The sequence below is a fragment of the Leopardus geoffroyi genome, chromosome C2, assembly GCF_018350155.1.
Source record: "Leopardus geoffroyi isolate Oge1 chromosome C2, O.geoffroyi_Oge1_pat1.0, whole genome shotgun sequence".
Classification (NCBI taxonomy): domain Eukaryota; kingdom Metazoa; phylum Chordata; class Mammalia; order Carnivora; family Felidae; genus Leopardus; species Leopardus geoffroyi.
This window is the reverse complement of record NC_059333.1, coordinates 73,225,902-73,244,431: the sequence shown is the minus strand read 5'-3', so window position 1 is coordinate 73,244,431 and position 18,530 is coordinate 73,225,902. Positions and strand designations below refer to the sequence as shown.

Below are 18,530 nucleotides of genomic sequence, written 5' to 3'. Positions count from 1 at the left end.
ACCTTTGCTTAGAGAAAGACTCCTGCCGGTGAGTCTTTCTCCTGGGGGCTTGAGCTAGGGCATTTGGTTTGGCCTGATTTGTCATCAGTACTAGGGTTGAATAGAACCGCCTGCTGGTTGAACAGCCCCAGTGGGTCTCCAGAGACCGTTTCCTGCAGTTGTTAGTAAGCCCAGGCTTTGGCAAGGCCTTGGCCCTGGTCCTCATCCTGGAGGCAGGGTAGGAAGGAAGTTGTTGAAGCAGCTCCTCTCTCCTCCTCAGGACAAAGGAAATGATGGGGTCAAGGAGCTGGACAGCTTGAAGAGCGATCGACTAAGAACCGTTCAGCTCAATGTCTGCAAAAGTGAGGAAGTGGACAAAGTGGTGGAGATTGTCCGCTCGAGCCTGGAGGACCCTGAGAAAGGTAAGAGGCACCTTGGGACAGCGGGGGTAGCGCACTAGCCGTCCCAAGGGCACCTTTCCTAAAAACTACGCCCCATTTACTTGTGTCCTGCCAAAAGCCTACTTTCCCTGTTGTTTAAGCTCTTCCTCTTGCCCAGTGGGAGGCAGTGGGTTAAATTAAACACACACATGCAATAAGGCAATGCGAAATAAAGCCAGGTGGTTTAAAAATCTCTAGAAATGGGGCTCCTGGGTGGCTCAGTTGGTTAAGTGTCCGACTTCGCCTCAGGTCATGATCTCGTGGTTCGTGGGTTCGAGCCCTCTGTCGGGCTCTGTGCTGGCAGCTCGGAGCCTGGAGCCTGCTTCAGATCCTATGTCTCCCTCTGTCTCTGCTCCTCCCCTGCTTGTGTTCTGTCTCTCTCTCTCTCTCTCTCTTCCTCAAAGATAAATAGACGTTAAAAAAAAATTTTTTTTTAAATCTCTAGAAGAGATGAATGGATGAGTGCTGGTTCAGGTCCGTTCAGACAGTGCTCATTGGATGCCCACTCTGGGCCTGGTGCCAGACCAAGTGCTGGGGACACAGAGATGACCAAGGCACAGGTCCTGTCCCCAAGGACCTCACAGTTTATTGGGGGGCTAGCCCAGATGATTTCCAAATCCCCTCTCAGGGAGCAACACACAACAGAAGGACACAGCCCAGTCTTCAGAGGGGTGGGGAGCTGGTTGTTGAAAGCAGATTGTGGTAGAGCGCAGGAGGGCCTTCCAGGAGGAGGGGAGAGCGTGAACGATGGTGAGAAGCACACGGCATGTGCCAGGGGACGAGCCAGGGGACAAGTCTGGTGGAGGCGGGAGCAGGAAACGGGGCTGAGGAGGGAGGTCGTCCAGGGCCTGGGGTCCAGGCAAGGGAACATGGCCACTCTCTTGAGGCCTGTGGGAGCCACTGAAGGGGATTTTCTGAGGGGATTGACCTGGTCAGTCTGGGAACTGTGACGGCAGTGGGGAGGGTGGATTTAAAGGGAGTGCGGGAGTGCTGAACAAGGGCAGTGGGTGTTATGGATGAGGAGGGATCAGATTCGGGAAGGCACAGCTGTCTGGACTTGGTGACGGATGCATGTGGGGATGAGGGAGGGGCATGAGGCCTCTCCTGTCACCTGGTGCCCCCCACTGGAGGAGCAGATTGAGGGATGGGGAGTGCCCATGGGACACCCTGGGGGAATGTCCGGGTAGAGACCAGATGTCCAGGCCGGGAGGTGAGGCTGGGGTGGGGGTGGGGGTGCGGATACAGAGGGACTCCTGGGAACATAAGCAGTCAGGGGACGAGAGGGGGAGAGGCAGCTGGCAGAGAAGGTGGGTACTGGGCACTGGAAGCTGAAGGAACAAAAAGTTTGAGGGCCAGTAGCTAATAAGGTCACATGGTACAGAAAGTTCCTGTAACATAAGGGCTTAGCTGTCCTCCCAGTTCGGCTCATGGAGGACCTAAGTGGGAGGAGACACCATTCATGAAGTACACAGCCGTGATGGTGCTGCATTCTGGGCTACTTGCTTCATCTAAGACATTTACCTTTTTTTTTTTTTTTTTAATTTTTTTTTTTTCAACGTTTATTTATTTTTGGGACAGAGAGAGACAGAGCATGAACGGGGGAGGGGCAGAGAGAGAGGGAGACACAGAATCGGAAACAGGCTCCAGGCTCTGAGCCATCAGCCCAGAGCCCGATGCGGGGCTCGAACTCACAGACCGTGAGATCGTGACCTGGCTGAAGTCGGACGCTTAACCGACTGTGCCACCCAGGCGCCCCCCTTTTTTTTTTTTTTTATGTTTATTTATTTTTGAGAGAGAGAGAGACAGAGCATGAGTGGGGGAGGAGCAGAGAGAGAGGGAGGCACAGAATCGCAAGCAGGCTCCAGGCTCTGAGCTGTCAGCACAGAGCCTGATGCGGGGCTCGAACTCATGAACTATGAGATCATGACCTGAGCCGAAGCCGGACGCTCAGCCGACTGAGCCACCCAGGCGCCCCTAAGACATTTACCTTTGGGTTTCCTGGTAGACCATGCAGAAAGAGAACCTCATTCAGTTCTCTGCTTTTCCACGGAATGGGGTGGGGGCAGCTCTCCTGAATGGTGACTTCAAGCACTAGTAGGGAGGAGGGGAGGGCACCAGGGCCTGTGCTGGGCCCTGTTGAGCATTTATCAGGCAGGTGGAGATGCTGTCACCGGCCAGCAGCTGCCTCAGAAACTCCTGTGCTGTGTGGCTATCGGAGAAGCTGTTGCTTGGCCTGCCAGCCTGTCGCTGATGTGTCACCTTGTCAGCTCAGTGCTGCCCCCACCCCAAGGCAGGCCATGGCCAGGTCTCTCTGCTTTCTGAGGAGAGGCCTGTGAGTTCCCTTACTCACTGAACATCTGTTTAATAATTAGCAGGCAAAGCCAGGGCTTCTGTCCCATTGAAAAAGGCAGGATATGGGTCCCACTGGGATGATTATCAGCTTGAGAGGAACAGCCTGCCTCACCCCTCCCCAGTGGTAAATCCTCCTCATGCCCACCTTCCCCGACTGCCAGGATGTTGCCTTCATAAGCGATCAGGCAGGAAAACAGCTGCATTCAGCACCATAAAGCCACTTCATTGCAGCCTGAGGGTTTGTGGTGATTTAAAATGCCCACAGAAAGAAATCATCACTGTAGACCTGAGCACAGAGTGGGGCTGCACCAGAGCTGGGGGCTGCCCAGGATCCTGATCTTTGTCCCCTGCCACCAGGGCAGGACAGTTTCGGTTCCCTGTATTAGTCTGGTCGTTTAGCTTAACAGGCAAGGCAGGGTAGACCCGGAGCCACATTGAGCTCAAAGCCTAGTACCGCCTCGATGCGTAAACTTTTCCCTACTGCATTTTTCCCTCATGACGCATTTCAGTGAGGGCTGATAAACCACACCATGACCTTACTTAACCAATACTGCATTTTCTGGAAAAAGATTTGAAGATTTTTCGGTCTGAAAAAGGTAATAAATCTGTCAGACATGTGGTTGTCCAGGTCTCTCTCTCTCTCCCTACTTCCCCCTCCACCTCTCTTCCTTCCCTGTGGCCCCCACCCCCACCCCAAAGGCCGTTTTTTTCTAGTAAAGCCGCTGCAATTCTCCCCTTCTCTGGCAATGCTGTCCTTGAGCTCCAGGTGGCGCCCTCTGGGGCTTTCAGATCAGCCTGCGGTTCCTAAGTGGGTGGCTGCTTCCAACTCACCACCCAGACAGGATCCTAACCGGGACAAGTGGAGCGTACATTTTGATGAGGAGTTTGGTGCCCTTCACATTGGCTCCGTGGAACAGTATCTGTCAAAGCCACGGGAGCCAGGCTCAGGGGGGTGAGATGAAGGGGATTGTGTGATCAGGGCAGGTGAGCCATCTGTCAGCAGAACTCTTGAGTGACTGGATGGACACCTGGAGCCTGTAACCAGCACTGCCCACCTGCACCCCAGGGAAAGGCTAAGTCAGTGAGCCAACCGGCAGGCCCAATCTTGCAACCATCACTTAACCTCACAGTGCATACATACTTATTGAGTACCTGCTGTATGCTTGGTAGTGTGCTGAGCACCAGTAAGGGTTTGACCTGGCAGGAGGAGTTTGTGGTGCTACACCAGCCAAGTGTAAGTTGGTGGCTTCACGGCAGGACCTATTTGGAACAGTTACAGCACCGGGGACATTATGCCGCAGATAGAGAAGACCCTGTCCTCCATCTGGGACTCCCTCAGTTTGGGAGTGAGAAGACTGGAGTTATTGTGGGCTTCATCTCTTACTAGAAGTGTGACCTTAGGCTTGTATGTTCCTCTGTGTGGGCCTCAGCTTGCCCATCTGTGAAGTGGGAGAAGTGCCTGTGAGTGATCCAGTGCTCACACCTAGATCTGACTGCCGCAGCACCACGGGCAGAAAGTCAGCAAAAACTGCTCTCATCTCCGGCTGAGGGACGGGGCATTGAGCAGAGCCAGGGAGCAGCAGGGTGGGGTGGAGCATGAGGCAGGAGCGTAGGTGGCTCAGGCTTCCAGAGGGCAGAACAAGAAGCCTGGCAAAGGAGGCCTCACATACCCCCTCTGGAAGGGAATTATCAGAGGGGGAAGTGACTGATAGAGGACAGTCTGGCTGACTGGCCTATCAGGATGGAGGTGGAGGACAAAGGCTGTGACAAGGAGACCTGGGAGAGTCTTCTCCAATGATACTGGAGGGAGGCCACCAGGACCCAGAGTAACGCTGTGGAAAGAGGAAAGAAGACACCGATTCTGTGACAGCAGAGGAAGCCAACAGCAGTGCAGAGTTGAGCATGAGGGCTGTGTTTTCTATCCTGTCTACCTGTTAGCTGGGTGACAGTGAACAGGGCACTTAACCTCCCTGAGCCTCAGTTGCCTCATCCAGACCTGGGACAACTTAGTATCTGAATGAATGCATGCAAAGTGCTTATTCAGGGGCTGGCAGCTGTCCTTTTGATCTTGATCAATAGTATCAACTGATCAGTAATATCAACTGATACTCTTGATCAGTACTCATAGATGGGGGGAGAAGCGAGGAATCAGATGAAAGTGAGGCTGTTAGCAAAGGGGAGGTGCGGGCTGGAGCAGCTGGAGAGTGATGTGTTGCTGTGGGTCGGGGGTGCTGGGGCCCTGGGGGGCATTGAGGTGAAAGTGCCCATCAGGAGGAGGAGACCGGGGTTAGGAGAGAGCCATGAGTGCAAGGGGTACATGGGAACCCTTGACGCAGAGGCGGTGATGTGACGGGGCTGTCGCAGGAAAACAGCAGGAATGTTCACTGTGAGTAGGTTTGGAATGTTGGCTGAGGACTCCAGAGAGCTCCTAGGTCCGCAAACTGTTACTGCTTATCAAGTCAGCAGAGCTGTAATCCAGGAGCAATGTGCTTCCACAGGTCAAGTTCAATTACACTTTTTTGGATATCAGTGTCAGATGTAATTAGTTTTTAGTTGGGAAAAAAAAATATCCCTGTATGCATTTTAAGTGTGATACTGTCCTGTGTGAATCAAACACAAAGCAGCTGGAAATTTCCATGAACATAAAGAAGACGAGGCTGCCTGAGCACCAAGTGTAATTTGAGAGAAGGTGGTGTAGGACAGGACATTGGTGGACACCTGTATTTAGTGGGCAGGTAGAAGAAGCGTGTCAGGGAGGATGGAGGAGATGCTTGGGTATCATTAATGCCAAGGGAGGAGTGAATGTCAGGCACCATGAGTCGTGCTCATACTGTGGGAGGTTGAGGGGAGTGAAGATGGGAGGGAGGGATGAGGGGGGATAGTGACATCCTCAGCAGGTAGCACCGCAGACACCATGGAGCAGCAGCAGGGCTGGGGCCCAGGGGAGCAGAGAAATGGGCCGTGGAGGGAAGGAGAGCAGACAGCGGTGTGAGGAGGTAGCATGGTTAAGAGAAGGTTCTTTAGAGTGTTGAGACATGGTATTTGTAGACATGCATTCATCTGACAAACATTTATTGAGCATCTAATGGGTATAAGGCTGAAGGGAGGGGGTCAGGGGCAAGGGAAGGGTTGAGGTTGCATAAAAAAGGGACAAGGAGTGATGGCTTATGGTTTGGAAGGTGGAGGGTGAAGTGTCAGCCTTGTCAGGTGGCGGGAGGCCTCCTGCCCTTCCTGGGAAGAAGAGAGGGGTGAAGACTTCCCGGGGAGGTCTGCAGGATGGGGGTTGTAGTGGCTGCGTCACTGCGAGGTCACTGGTGAGACCTGAGAGCCTGAGGCGTCAGCTCAGCCGCTGTGGGGAGTGGGAGTGAGAGCTTCATGAGCACTTTGTTAACCAGCAATTTCCTCTCTTAATAAATGTCCTTAATTCTCTGTAATTGAAGGAGAAGGCACCAGAGGTCAGCTGAAGCTTTAATTTGGGTAACATGGAAGAAAAGCAGCGAGAGACCAATCACTCTGTCATTTACACAAACTCATTTCCATGATTAACTTAGAAAGTGAAGCAGGGCCAGGGTTCCCACAGGCAGCAGGAGGACAGGCCCTGGAGGACAGCTCTGCCCTGAGGCTCCAGCCCATCCAGCCCTGGCCCCCCAAAAACAGAACTCAGAGGGCCCTGCAAATCAAGGCCGCCTCCTCGGTGCCACTTTCCCCAGTTCAGCTCTGCCTCTGACTTCTGGGGCACCCTGAAGGCAGTCCCTTCTCCTCGGGGCCTCTGCTTCCCTGGCTGTAAAAGTAGTCGTCAGAGCTCCAAGGATCCTTCCAGCACCAGTGTTCACTGAGTCTACAGAAACCAGCTCTCCCCTCGCTGGTCTTGCCGGAAACAGTCAACCCAAGTATTCTCAGAGTGTACGTTTGCTCCAATTCCGTACTCCACCTGGGACCACACAAGGCTGAGGGGGGTTCTCTACCCGCAAAGGCCAGGTGTATGTATACACTGGGGCTTACCAGTGGTAACCAGCAAATAGTGTGTGGTTCACAGCAGGGAGATCAGAGAATGCAGTAATGATCAGAAGGGTCTCAGGGTGGAGTAGGACTGGGGCTCGGCCTGAGGTCAAGCCTTAGCTGAGCCTCTCACTGCTATGTGACCTTGGAGGCCGGGTCCCTCCCTTGACCTCCAGAGAAGGCTTGACCTGGAAGACTCCTGTGGTTCTCCTGGCTTCCGGCAGGAGGGTGAATTCAGGAGAAGTTGCAGAGGCAGGGATGAATACTCGGTGCGGGGTGCAGGGTGCGAGGACGTGACTGCATGGAGCAGCGTGGAAACGAGTTAGCCGATGTGGGACTCAGGACTGAGGGCACCTGGCAGGGCTGGGTCATGGTGGGGCCCAGAGAGTCAATGCAGGTAGAAGCAAGATGATGATTGGACCTTTTAGACTTAAGGGAGCGTCACAGCCAGCACTTTCGTCCTCTTGGTCTCCTGTTATTCTTGGTGAGTCTAGAAAGTGTCCCAAGAGCCTTGGATAGGAAGTGGCAAGTCTGGGGGGAAAGGGACAAGAGCAGGGAGGGGGATGGGCTGCAGGCTGATGGGTGAGGTCTGAGGCCAAGGCTAGGTGGTGACTGCAGTTCTGCCCCATCCTGTCCAGGCATGTGGGGCCTGGTCAACAACGCGGGCATCTCGACTTTCGGAGAGGTGGAGTTCACCAGCATGGAGACCTACAAGGAGGTGGCAGAAGTGAACCTCTGGGGCACGGTGCGGATGACAAAATCCTTTCTGCCCCTCATCCGAAGGGCCAAAGGTGAGTTGGAAAGGGATCTTCCTCTTGCCCCACCTTTTCTTCTTTGCTTAGTATGGAACTTGGTCTCAGCAGATCCAGCATCCGTTCCCCGGTGAGGCTGAGCACCTGACTCTCAGGGGCTGTGCAGGTCTTGTGGATGGTGGTAAGTGGAGGTGCCATGGCCAGGCAGATGGAAAGGGATGTGTGATTCTCAGGAAGAAGGGCCGCTAAGAGGTCAGCAGTCTCGAAGGCTAAAAAATTAACAGCAATAATCGCACTATCGGGACCTAATCTAGAGAAATAACCACCCTTGTGCACAGAGCTGTGTGTGCACATCAACTATCAACAGAGGTGTGGTTAAGTAAATTTTGGTATATCCGTTCTATGAGTTACTGTGCCACAGTTAAAAAATAAGATGATTGTGGTTGTAAGTAAAATACAGTAATAGTAACAGTCAGGATTGGAAATCTGGAACCAGACAAAACACTCAAACCGTGTCAGTTGGTTAGGAAGTGACTGATTCAGATTTTCTCCCTAGATAGCAAACAATAATGGAAAAAAGGGCACAATCCATACGGTCTATCCCAAAGTTTCGGCAGTGATAGGATGAACCCAGAGAGCAGCTGCAGGATTTTAGAAGAAAACCCCAACCCTCCAGTGACTTCCAGCTTAGAAGTTTCTGAAAGTTGCCCTCCCCACAGTGTCCAGGATGAGGCTGTGCCTTAACTTGCTGAGTGCACACCCAGGGCAAGCAGGTCCCAGGTCTGCTTGGGCTTACTTGGATCAGCTCCACCTGTATCCCACTACCCAAGGCTGGGTCTGTGGGAAAGCCTCTTGAGGTCGCCACTCTCTTCCGGTGCCGGAGACCCTGTCCACATGGCCTAGCCCTGAAATCAGGTGCAGAACCCTGGCCCTGCCTGCTTGCAGCTGGAGCCCTGGCAGGTGATAGAAATTTGCCCATTCTGTGTGCCTTCCTCATATGCAGCCTGCTCTTTGCTCTTCCCGTGTCCTGCCCGGCACAGTCAGCTACCTGGGAAATATCAGGGAGGTTCATCCTGACATGTGGGCCTGAGCTGACTATAAACGAGAAGGCCCCTTGACCCTGGGTGGTTCAGAAGTCCAGGCCCCAGTCTGACAGGCAGCAAAACAGGTGTCAGGGCCAGGAAGCCAGTTGCAGCCAGGCCTCTGGAAACATGCCGGGCCCCCGGCCCTCTGCCCCACCAGGCAGTGCCTCCTGAGCAGGTGTTTGCTGTCTCCCTCTGTAGGTCGCATTGTCAACATCAGCAGCATGCTGGGCCGCATGGCCAACCCAGCCCGCTCCCCATATTGCATCACCAAGTTCGGGGTGGAGGCTTTCTCTGACTGCCTGCGCTACGAGATGTACCCGCTGGGCGTGAAGGTCAGTGTGGTGGAGCCTGGCAACTTCATTGCTGCCACCAGCCTCTATAGCCCTGAGCGGATCCAGGCCATTGCCAATAAGATGTGGGAAGAACTGCCTGAGGTGGTGCGCAAGGACTATGGCAGGAAGTACTTTGATGAGAAGATCGCCAAGATGGAGACCTACTGTAACAGTGGCTCGACAGACACATCCCCTGTCATCAAGGCCGTCACCCATGCTCTGACCTCTACCACGCCCTACACTCGCTACCACCCCATGGACTACTACTGGTGGCTTCGAATGCAGATCATGACCCACTTGCCTGGAGCAGTCTCCGACAGGATCTACATACACTGAAGAGTTTCCCACTGGCCTCTGTTGGGGAGCCCTGGTGGGAGGGAAGGAGGGAGGGGGGGAGGGAGGAAGGATCTTGACTACCTACTTGTGCATTATCCACACACAGTCTCAGGAGGACCTACCACCCGTTTTAGCATTAGCCAGAGGGGACAGCCCAGACCTACTTGTGCGCACAACGAGTGGTCTGGGCCTTCGCAGTCATGGTATGGAGTGGTGTGCAGGGCCCCCAAACCTCAGGGCAAACACGGTACATCCAACTCTCTGGAGCTGATTTCATACAAAGCGTTTGGGAAGACATGTTTATATTAAAAACAGATTTATTATCGATTCTTCACATCTTAAAGCCAAAACATCAGTTCAGAAATGTATCTCATTTGATTCTTAAACCAGCCTGATGGGTAGAAAGGACAGATATTCTTTCCTTTGGTACATGAATTTGCGGCCCAAAGAGGACACACGAGCAACCCATTTATTGCCTGTAAATGGTCCGGGTTGTGTGCTCCTGCCACTGCTGTAGAATCGCCTCATGTTTTGTGTTCCAGGGCTGCTCTGAATCCAGCTACCTGAGAATCCTGTGATGAGCTCTGTATCCTCACCTGAGCACCGCTTTGCATGTCCATGGTGCCTCTGTGTGTGACCCAGAGCCAGCAATTCGAAGGGGTGGGGACATTCTGGAAATTTCCATTTGTGATTTCTCCAACTTCTCTTAGGACTTGTGTAGAGGTGCTTGTTGGCTAAGAGCTTGGTTTGTTTCTGGTTTGAGTCTGCTTAGTTTTGCCTGGGGTGCGACCATGGTGATGGGGCATCCTTGGCAGGAACCGTGTGTGGTACATAAGCTTGCACCAGGGGTAGGTCCAGGCTCCCTGCCTGTCTCACGTAGTACGTGTATACACACATACACACAGTGTAGCCTTCACACACAGACACACACAAACTCAGGGTGGCCTTTACTGATGGCTTGCTTTCCTGCTATGGCCTTATTTCTAATCAAAAGCCAGGTCACTGATAGGCAGAGTGTATTATCACTTCTTGGGTTTGGGTTTGCAAGTGGCTATCCCTGCAATTGTCCAGAGCCTGGATGTTTGGATCAAAACCAGGCCCCACTCTCTCCTCCAGGTGGCTCCCCCCACCCCCCCAACCCCCATGGTAGAGTCCTGAGCGCCAGCCCTTCAAATCAAACCGGCACTTCCGCCTCTCCCTGGAATGGCTAGGACGGCCGCTAGAGGGCGTTCTGCCTCTTCTGCAGCCCCTGTGGCCTCTTCTCTGGACTTGGGTGCTTCCACCCATGCCTGAGGTCTCAGAGGGTTCCAGATCCCCACCTCCCAGACAATCTGGGCACAAAAACGCAAGACCCTTTTAGAAACAGCCCTCCTGCTCAATAGCTGTCTGGCTTAAAGGCGGAGCCTGGCACCAGGAGAAGGCAGAAGAACAGCTGTGCAGCTGGGCCTGGCCTCTGGCAGGGCTCAGGCAGTGCCAAGGAATAGGGGGTTGGACAAGGAGGAAATTCAGCCTGCCTTTTGGGCCTTGGTCCCCTCTGTCTTTAATCAGAGATGCCCTACCCAGCCACCTGTCAGCAGGGTGAGGCCTGAAAGGGCCTGTGGGGATGATGGGGTGGGCAGGCAGGGCTGAAGCCTTTTAGAGACCAGAGGTGGACTTTTGATGGCCATCACATCCTTTTAAATCACAGAGCTTACCTTTCAGGATCACATTTCTACATCTTGGGAGATTTTGTTTTTGTGCTCAAATTTATGAAAGAGGGATGGACATGACACTTGGAGTTACATGTGTACATGGACACCCAGGAACCAGAGGGAAGGGGAAGCGGTCAGGATCAGCAGTCACCTGAGCACTGGACAAGCCATATCTTCATCGGCTGGGGTCTCCAGGAGTAATACAGGACTGCTAGACTGGCCTCCAGGCTTCCCAGAGTTTTTATTTTTACCCCAGTGATTGAAAAGTGCAGACACCTTCTTTCCAGATAATCTCAATGGTAATGAAAACCTCACAATTACCTTTCACCCTGGCAGCCTTGAGCCTCCTTGGGTGCACGTCTCATCCTCATCCTTACAAGAGACAGCTGAGTGGGCAAAACAGAGGTGGTTGTTCCCATTTTACAGATGATATAACTCAGACCCAAAGAGGGAAAGTGACTCACCCAGTGTCACAGTGGATCTGAATGTCTCCTGAGTGGTGCTGTTCACCATCACCTCACTACAACAGCCCTGGGAACTAAGCAGATCAGGGTCCCCTGGCACCTAGACCCTCACTGCTTGTCTGTCAGCAGAGAGCTGCCCCTTCTTGGGAGTGGTGACGGGAGGGAGGAGGCTCCAGTTCTGCTGGGTACAAATGGCATCCACTCTCTAGGGTACTCTCCTTAATGGCCGGAGACTGGGTGAGAGCTTTTTGCAAGATGCTTCTGACAAGGTGCACTTAACATTCTACTTGGGACCAAGAAGCTTATGAGCAGGTGATGGGCCAGCCTGGCCCTGCCTGCTGCCAGCTGCTGGGATGGTGTCCCTGTTGTCCTTGGTTGGGGGGGGGGGGCGGTCTGCCAGACTCCCCACCTGTGAGGCCTGTTCACTCCCTGCATTTCAAATAGAGCCTGGCTCTGCAAAGCTATGTGAAGCCCGTCTGGTGCAGGTGCAGACATGAGCAAGCAGAGGCTCCCTTGCTTGGGTGGCACCAGGCTCAGGCTGCCGGATAACCACCGGGCAGAGCTGTGCAGTGCTGGGTGCTTTCCACAGCCAGTTCACTGCCGCTCCCCTGAGTCTCACAGTGGCCCTGGGAGGTGGCAGGGTGGGGTTACTATCTCATTTTACACATAAGGAAGCAGATTACCCCAAGTCTTTTGCCAAGTGAGGGATAGAACTAGGTGGCCAAGCCAGATCTAACCTCCAGCCCAGAGCTAGTGATGCATGAAAAGCAGGGCAGATGGCACCAGGATCTAAAATAAGGAGGGGAAAAAAATACCTCAATTACGTAACAGTGAGAAAAATCTGTAAGCATATACACAGTAACAGCCACAGAGCACTGCCACATGAGCCATCCCCTCCTTCCCTTCCCCCTTTGGGCTCCGGGTGCCACTCCCTAGGAGAGCATATGCCAGAGGAGCCCATTAGTGTCCCTCCGGTAGGAAATGTGCCCTGACTGGACCAACACTGCCCCCATCAGTGGCATTTCTGAGGGCATGCTCTAGGAATGCCGAAACCCAACCTTGGGCAGAGACAGATTCTGTAGCTGCTCCCAGTGTGGTCGAGGTTTATATGAGCACAGGGCTTGAGAGTCCACAGATAAGGATGTAGAACAAGGAGAGCTACGGGTCCCTGGTGCTCTGCTGGAGACCAAACAGACAAGGCCTTCCTGATGTGTGCAGGCACTATGGAAGGTGGTTTGTGAGTAGCAGTTTCAGAAGTGTAGGGTGAGACTTGCTGCCCCAGGGACCAGGGCCTTGGACTAGGGCTGGGACAGGCTGCTAGGAGCCCCCAGAACCTCAGAGGGGAAAAGGAGATTCAGCCACCATCAAGCCTGACTCTCAGCCTCCAGAGAGCTGGCCAAGCCTTGAAGTCCTCCAGTGACAAGAGGCTCATTACTTCCTGAGACAACGTTTCCTTGGTTGGGGAGAATTTATCCAAAGACTGAGCCAAAACCCACCACCCCTAACATAACTCCTTTGGCAAGTGGCTATGACCCAGAACTGCACAGGACACCGGGTGTTTGGAAATGGCTGGGTCACGTTCAAGAGCCCAGGTCCCTCATTTGGCAAGGTTTCCATACTCCTCACGCTGAGTGGCCACCTGCGTCTCCTCAAGCAGCTAGAACTTGGAGACAGGTTTCAGTACCTTTGGTGAGACGCTGACAACTTCTTACGCTCGTGTGTCCGCTTGTGAGTCATCTTTTATCCGATCCTCACCAACCGCTTATGACTTAGGCGGGACCACTATTGCCATTTTACAGATAAGGAAACTGAGCCTCAGGGAGGTGACGTGATTTGCCCGAGATCACAGGGCCAGGAAGTGGGAGAGCCAAGACAAACCAGGCTTGGATTCCATCCTTGGGGCCCCTTCCTTTACTCCCAGGTTGCCTCAGTCTCCCCATCAGGGCCCTTGAGTTAGGCTGGACCCCACTCAGTCAGAGGCTGGCCATGTAGCCCATGAGGGAGTGACGGGGGCAGCACTGAATTCAGCTCTCTCCTAGCCCACAGTTTCGCAGAGAGCAGTGTGGAAGGGAGGCTAAGGCTTGTGTCTCACTGCGGGTGTGGCCTGTGGGATCCGCCAGTGGCCTGGGCATGGGTGAGGGCCTGAGGGTTGGAGAGAGCAGGCCAGGGCCGTGCCTGAGGACCATTCTGGCTCAGCATCAATGGGCACATGTTAGAGGAGAGAGAGAGAGAGAGAGAGTGAATGGGGACCAACCTCAGGGGATGTTGGGGCCCAGAAACACCTTGTGCTGCTCTCAGTGAGACTTAATTACTCTGTAAAATTGGAGGCTGCTCCCACTTATCAAATTATAGATGAGCTTAATTACAGCGCGTTGAGTAACCACACTGGGTTCCTTCAGAAATAGCAGTGGGGCTGGCTGCTCTCCTCAGCTTCAGCCGCAGCCACCTCGGTTTCTGGAGGAACTGCCCGTTGTTCTCAGGGTCAGGGTCTCGGTGTTGCTAAACTCTGCTCTCCGACAACGAGAGTGGGCTTGGCAGACTGTTCTGGGCACCCTTCGCTGTGGGCCATCCAGCCACGTGTTCCATTACTGGGCTGTTTACTCTGCGGGGGCCTCTCTCTCTCCCCTACTTAACACTGTGTTCTGGCCAAAGGTTTTGATTCATCATGTCTCACCGAAGGTCTACAAAGTAGCGCGGCCCTCACTGTGAGAAGTGAAGAAAGAGCACTGCTCTGGATGAGAAAGCATGCGCTCTGTGAGACTCTGGGGGCACCTTCAAGGAAACAGGGTAAAGAGTGGCAGGCCACGGGGGACTAGTGATATAATGAAGGGCATCATAAACTTCCCTGCAGGCTGGCAGGATCAACAGACTGGTTCCAGTGGAAGTGTTGGGAAAATAAGTAAAGTTCTGCACCATAAGGTGGCCAAAGGGACTACAACAAACTCGAGTTTCTAGCTCAGAGACCCCTCTTTCCGGGTTCTTCTTCCTGCCCTGCTTGCGGCGTGTGCCAAATTACTACTAATGCGGAATGTGGAAGTAACAGACTATAAATTGCCTCCCATGCTTATGCTCAGGGCTCAGATCTTTGGAGAAACGGTCTCCTCTGAGCCCGCTGGTGTTAAATAAATCTCCGATCCACCAAGATCTCTGAGTGCCGCTTGGTTTTTCTGCCAGCATTCCGGCCTGGTTCTATAACAGAAGAAGCTGGTGGAAGGCACGCTGTGATTTCACGGGGCTTTCGTGGGAACGGAGGAGCCATTGCAAATGCCCCTTGTGTTCCCATATTCAGAGGATCAGCCCCATGCTCAGTAGCGTCTGCTCCCTCTCCCTCTGGCTCCTGTATCATTTGAGTGTCTTCTTTGTGCCAAGCCCTGTACTAGGCACACAGTGTCCAAAGGCAGGCAGCCCATGGCCCTCCCGGAACTCACAGGCTAGCCCAGGGAGCCAGAAACCTTAGCCCAGGGTGACAGGTGCCATGATTTGGAGGAGGAAGTGAAATGCTTTATTCCACCAGAGATGAATAAAAGTATGGCCATTTTTAATCCCCACGCAACCTAATTTGGCTTCTTCCTAGCAGAGCCTCAGGGCCCCAGGCAATAGCAGATGAGGGTGGGGCATGAAGGGCCAGGGGTCCTTCCCTGCTTGGGGAGTTCCTCAACTTTCTCAAAGGAAACATAAAAGTGAATGTCCCTGAAAAAGCACTGCTGGGCCTTGTCCAGACACCAAAAACAAGGTAGCCGAGCCAACAGTGCTGGAACCAGGTGAAGAATGACCAGGCAGGGGGTTCTGACACACAGGCTGGGCACATGATCTGGAGGCTGAAGGTAGAACCAGACCAGATGCTCAGGCTGAGCACAGATACAGAAAGGTGGATACCACCTGGAGGAATGTGACAAATTGGAGTTTTCAGCGTTGGGTCTTTATTTTCTGAGAGGTTTAAGTGTACAAGAGAATACGATAGAACACTAAAGAGATGCTCTTGGGGAAGCAGAGAAATAAGGAGCAAATCTGGGGGTCCCTGAGTGGCAACCCCTGGGGAAGGGAGCCTACTGGTGATGTCCTGTTGGAGGTGGAAGGACCTCAGAGACCGTGCAGTTAGAGGATGGGAAAGAAAAGGCCTTTCCAGAAATTTCACTCTGGGCAAGGTTGGGTAGAGAGAACACAAGTTTTAGGGCCAGCTAGACCTGACATTGAATCCTGTTCGGTCACCTTCCATTTGTATAATGCAGTCAAGTAATCTAGCCTCTCCCAGCCTCAGTGTCTTTATGTCTAAAATGGGGATAACAGTGGGTATCTTGCAGGGCTACATAGATTAGGTGACTGTGTAGGCTCCCTAGCACAGTGCCCGGCACAGGGGGAGAGACTCCAGAGGCACGCCAGCCAGCATAGCCAGGGCCTAAAAAAACCCTCTCCCATCCCTACCCACCCCACCGTGGCCTTTCTGAGAAAGGCACACAGGCTTTAGTCCTAGGGTGTGTCAGTGCCAGAGACAGAAGTTGGGAAACACTCAAGGCTGAGCCACAGCAGCCTGAGCCCTCCTTCCTGCTCACCTGCTCCATCTGGGGGCCTGGGGCAGAGGAGGTAATTTCCTCCTCCCAATGCCCCTCTCCTATGGCTAAACAGAATGAACTCTGCAGCCCTGCATCACCTCCTTGCCAGAAATTCCTGAAGAGGATGTTGGTGGATAAAGGGATTAGTGGCCACAGAGGCTTCAGTCTGGAAGTACAGGCCACAAGTGCATCCCCGGCAGAAAAGGAGGTGTTTTCTGAGGCACAAACCCTTGCAGCTGTCCAGGGGGTGTCACCCAAATAGTTCAGCTCAGGGGAGGACGGACCAGTTCCTCCTGCCCACAGCTGTCTGTGTTTGGGCTCTTCCTGTTGCCTCTCCGTTATGTCTTAGCCAGGCCTGGCTTCCTCTCTGTCTTGTCTTTTTCGGCATTCAAGTTCGGAGGGTGAAGTGCCATCCAGAATCAGGCTGCAGGGGGTCGGTGGTAAGATTGCATTCCTAGCCTTGAGGCACTCCAGTTTTGTGGGGCAGGTGAGCTGTGCACCAGCCTAGGGGAGCTATCATCACCCAGGACAGCCTGTGCTACACTGGAGGTACAACCACGTGTGGGAACCCAGGAAAGGGAGAGGGGGATTCTGACTGAGCCGGTTACAGATGCTTCCTAAAAGAGGTCGTGTTTCTGCAGAGCCTTGATAAGGGAAGAGGATTTTGACAGGTAAAACCGGGAGGCAGGGTGCTTGGCAGAGCATTTCCACTGAAGGGAGCAACATGGGACAGGCCCACCTGCTTGCTGTGCCTCTCTGCCCCCTCAGAACCTCTGCTTTGCTCAGTGTCCTCTGTTTAGCCAGGAGGGAGCAGTCAGCTGCCTTTCCCGGAGCCTTCCTGCCTGTAGAGTTGAAGCCCGGGAGGGCCTGGGAGGTGATTAAATAGGATACAACTTTCTTTGACCTCTGGCTGGAGGCATGAGTTCCGGTTCCAGTTCCAGGTTCTCAGCTGTAGATTGAGCCACTGAGAGTGGCTGAGAAAGCAGCATGCTCCCAACCCTGTGTTTTAGTGCTTAGGTTCCTGGCTTCCAGCTGCCTAGCTGGCCAAGACAAACCAAGACCCTCGGAGCAGAGACTGCTGTGTCTCTGATATCCATTCTGTCCTTCTATAGGGATATATCCACCAATGTTTAGCTGGGCACATGGCTACCCATAATAAAGACCTCATTTCCCAGCTTCCCTTGCAGCCAGAGGTGGTCATATGACTATGTTCTGGCCAATGGTAGTTCAATAGCTTTCAGGAACCTTCCTTAAGAGAGAGACTATAAGCATCCTTTGGCTCCTTCACCCCTTCATTCTGCTGCCTGGCTGGAACTTGGATGCTGCCATCTTGAATCATGAGGTCAAGGCCATCTATGGCATTACAAGATAGTGTGGTGATCCCAGACACTGGCAAACTACTTTCCTTCCTCAACCACCCACTTAGATTTTATGTGGGATGAAATAAACTTCTATCTTTTCTGCATTACCACTTTGCAGGCAAATCAGATCTTAACTAATGTAGGCCCTTGATGGACAGAAGATAGGGAAGGTATTGCACACACATGGAGGCAGGAAGCCACATTTGATAGTAATAGTTATGGGCATTTATTGAGCACTTCCTACTTGCCAGGCCTGGGGTTAAGCATTATCCCATTTGATCCTCCCAGTGATACTATGAGGTAAGACTTATAATCCCAATTTTATAGATGATTAAACTGAAGCTTAGGTTTAAATACCTTGCCCAGTCAGTCAGAAAGTGACAGGATTCAGAACCAGACTCTCTTTAACTGCTGGACGCAAGCGTTGACTGTTCCTCTGGTAATAATGAGGGTCCCTGCCAAGCTGACTTTGGCCTCCGTGACCTCACCTGGTCCACTGGGGCCTGTGGCTCAACTTAGATTAAGAGGAGAGATTCATGAAGTTGTGGCTGCGCTGAAATTGACCATAAATCAGGCTGAGACCCTGGGCAGCCCAAAGTACAGTCCTTACTCTCAAACAAAATTCTTAGATTTGAAATATTTTTGAGGTCTAGTTTCTCTGCCTAATGAAGGTGTCCCCTCAAGAGCAACCCCAGTGAGATCATCTGCTATGGTCTGAATGAGTCCCTCCCACCAAATTCATATGTTGAAATCCCAACCCCCAAACATAATGGTATTCGGAGGTGGGGCCTTTGGGAGGTGCTTAAGTTATGAGGGTGGAAGCCTCAGGAATGAGATATATATCTTATAAAAGAAGCTCCAGAGAGATCCCTAACCCTCTTCCAGCATGTGAGGACATAGGGAAAAGTGCCAGGAAGAGACCCTCATTGGACCATGCTGGTGCCTTGATCTTGGACTTCCAGGCTCTACAACTGTGAGAAATACATTTCTGTTGTTTATCAGCCACCCATCTGTGGTATCTTGTTATAACAGCCTAAGATGATGAAGACACCATTTCTTATTGAGTGACTAAGAGGGATCAAGACCTCTCTTCTTCCCCCTCTTCCTCCTCTCCCTGCCTTCCTTTCCTTCTTCCTCCTCCTCTCTTCTTCCTCCTTCTCCCCAAACTGCCCCCCTCCTCTATTTCCTG

General features: G+C 52.8%; 1 protein-coding gene across 5 annotated transcripts in view; it reads left to right on the top strand.

Moving 5' to 3' along the window:
• Positions 1 to 9,600, top strand: part of BDH1 (3-hydroxybutyrate dehydrogenase 1) — a 63,609-nt gene extending 54,009 nt beyond the window's left edge. For all 5 annotated transcript variants that reach the window (XM_045502525.1, XM_045502526.1, XM_045502527.1 and 2 more), the window contains 3 exons: positions 260 to 401; positions 7,409 to 7,561; positions 8,806 to 9,600. In XM_045502525.1, coding sequence (XP_045358481.1) covers positions 260 to 401; positions 7,409 to 7,561; positions 8,806 to 9,275 — 765 coding nt within the window. In that variant the 3' untranslated portion in view covers positions 9,276 to 9,600. The remainder of the gene's footprint in view (positions 1 to 259; positions 402 to 7,408; positions 7,562 to 8,805) is intronic.
• Positions 9,601 to 18,530: the final 8,930 nt, after the last annotated feature.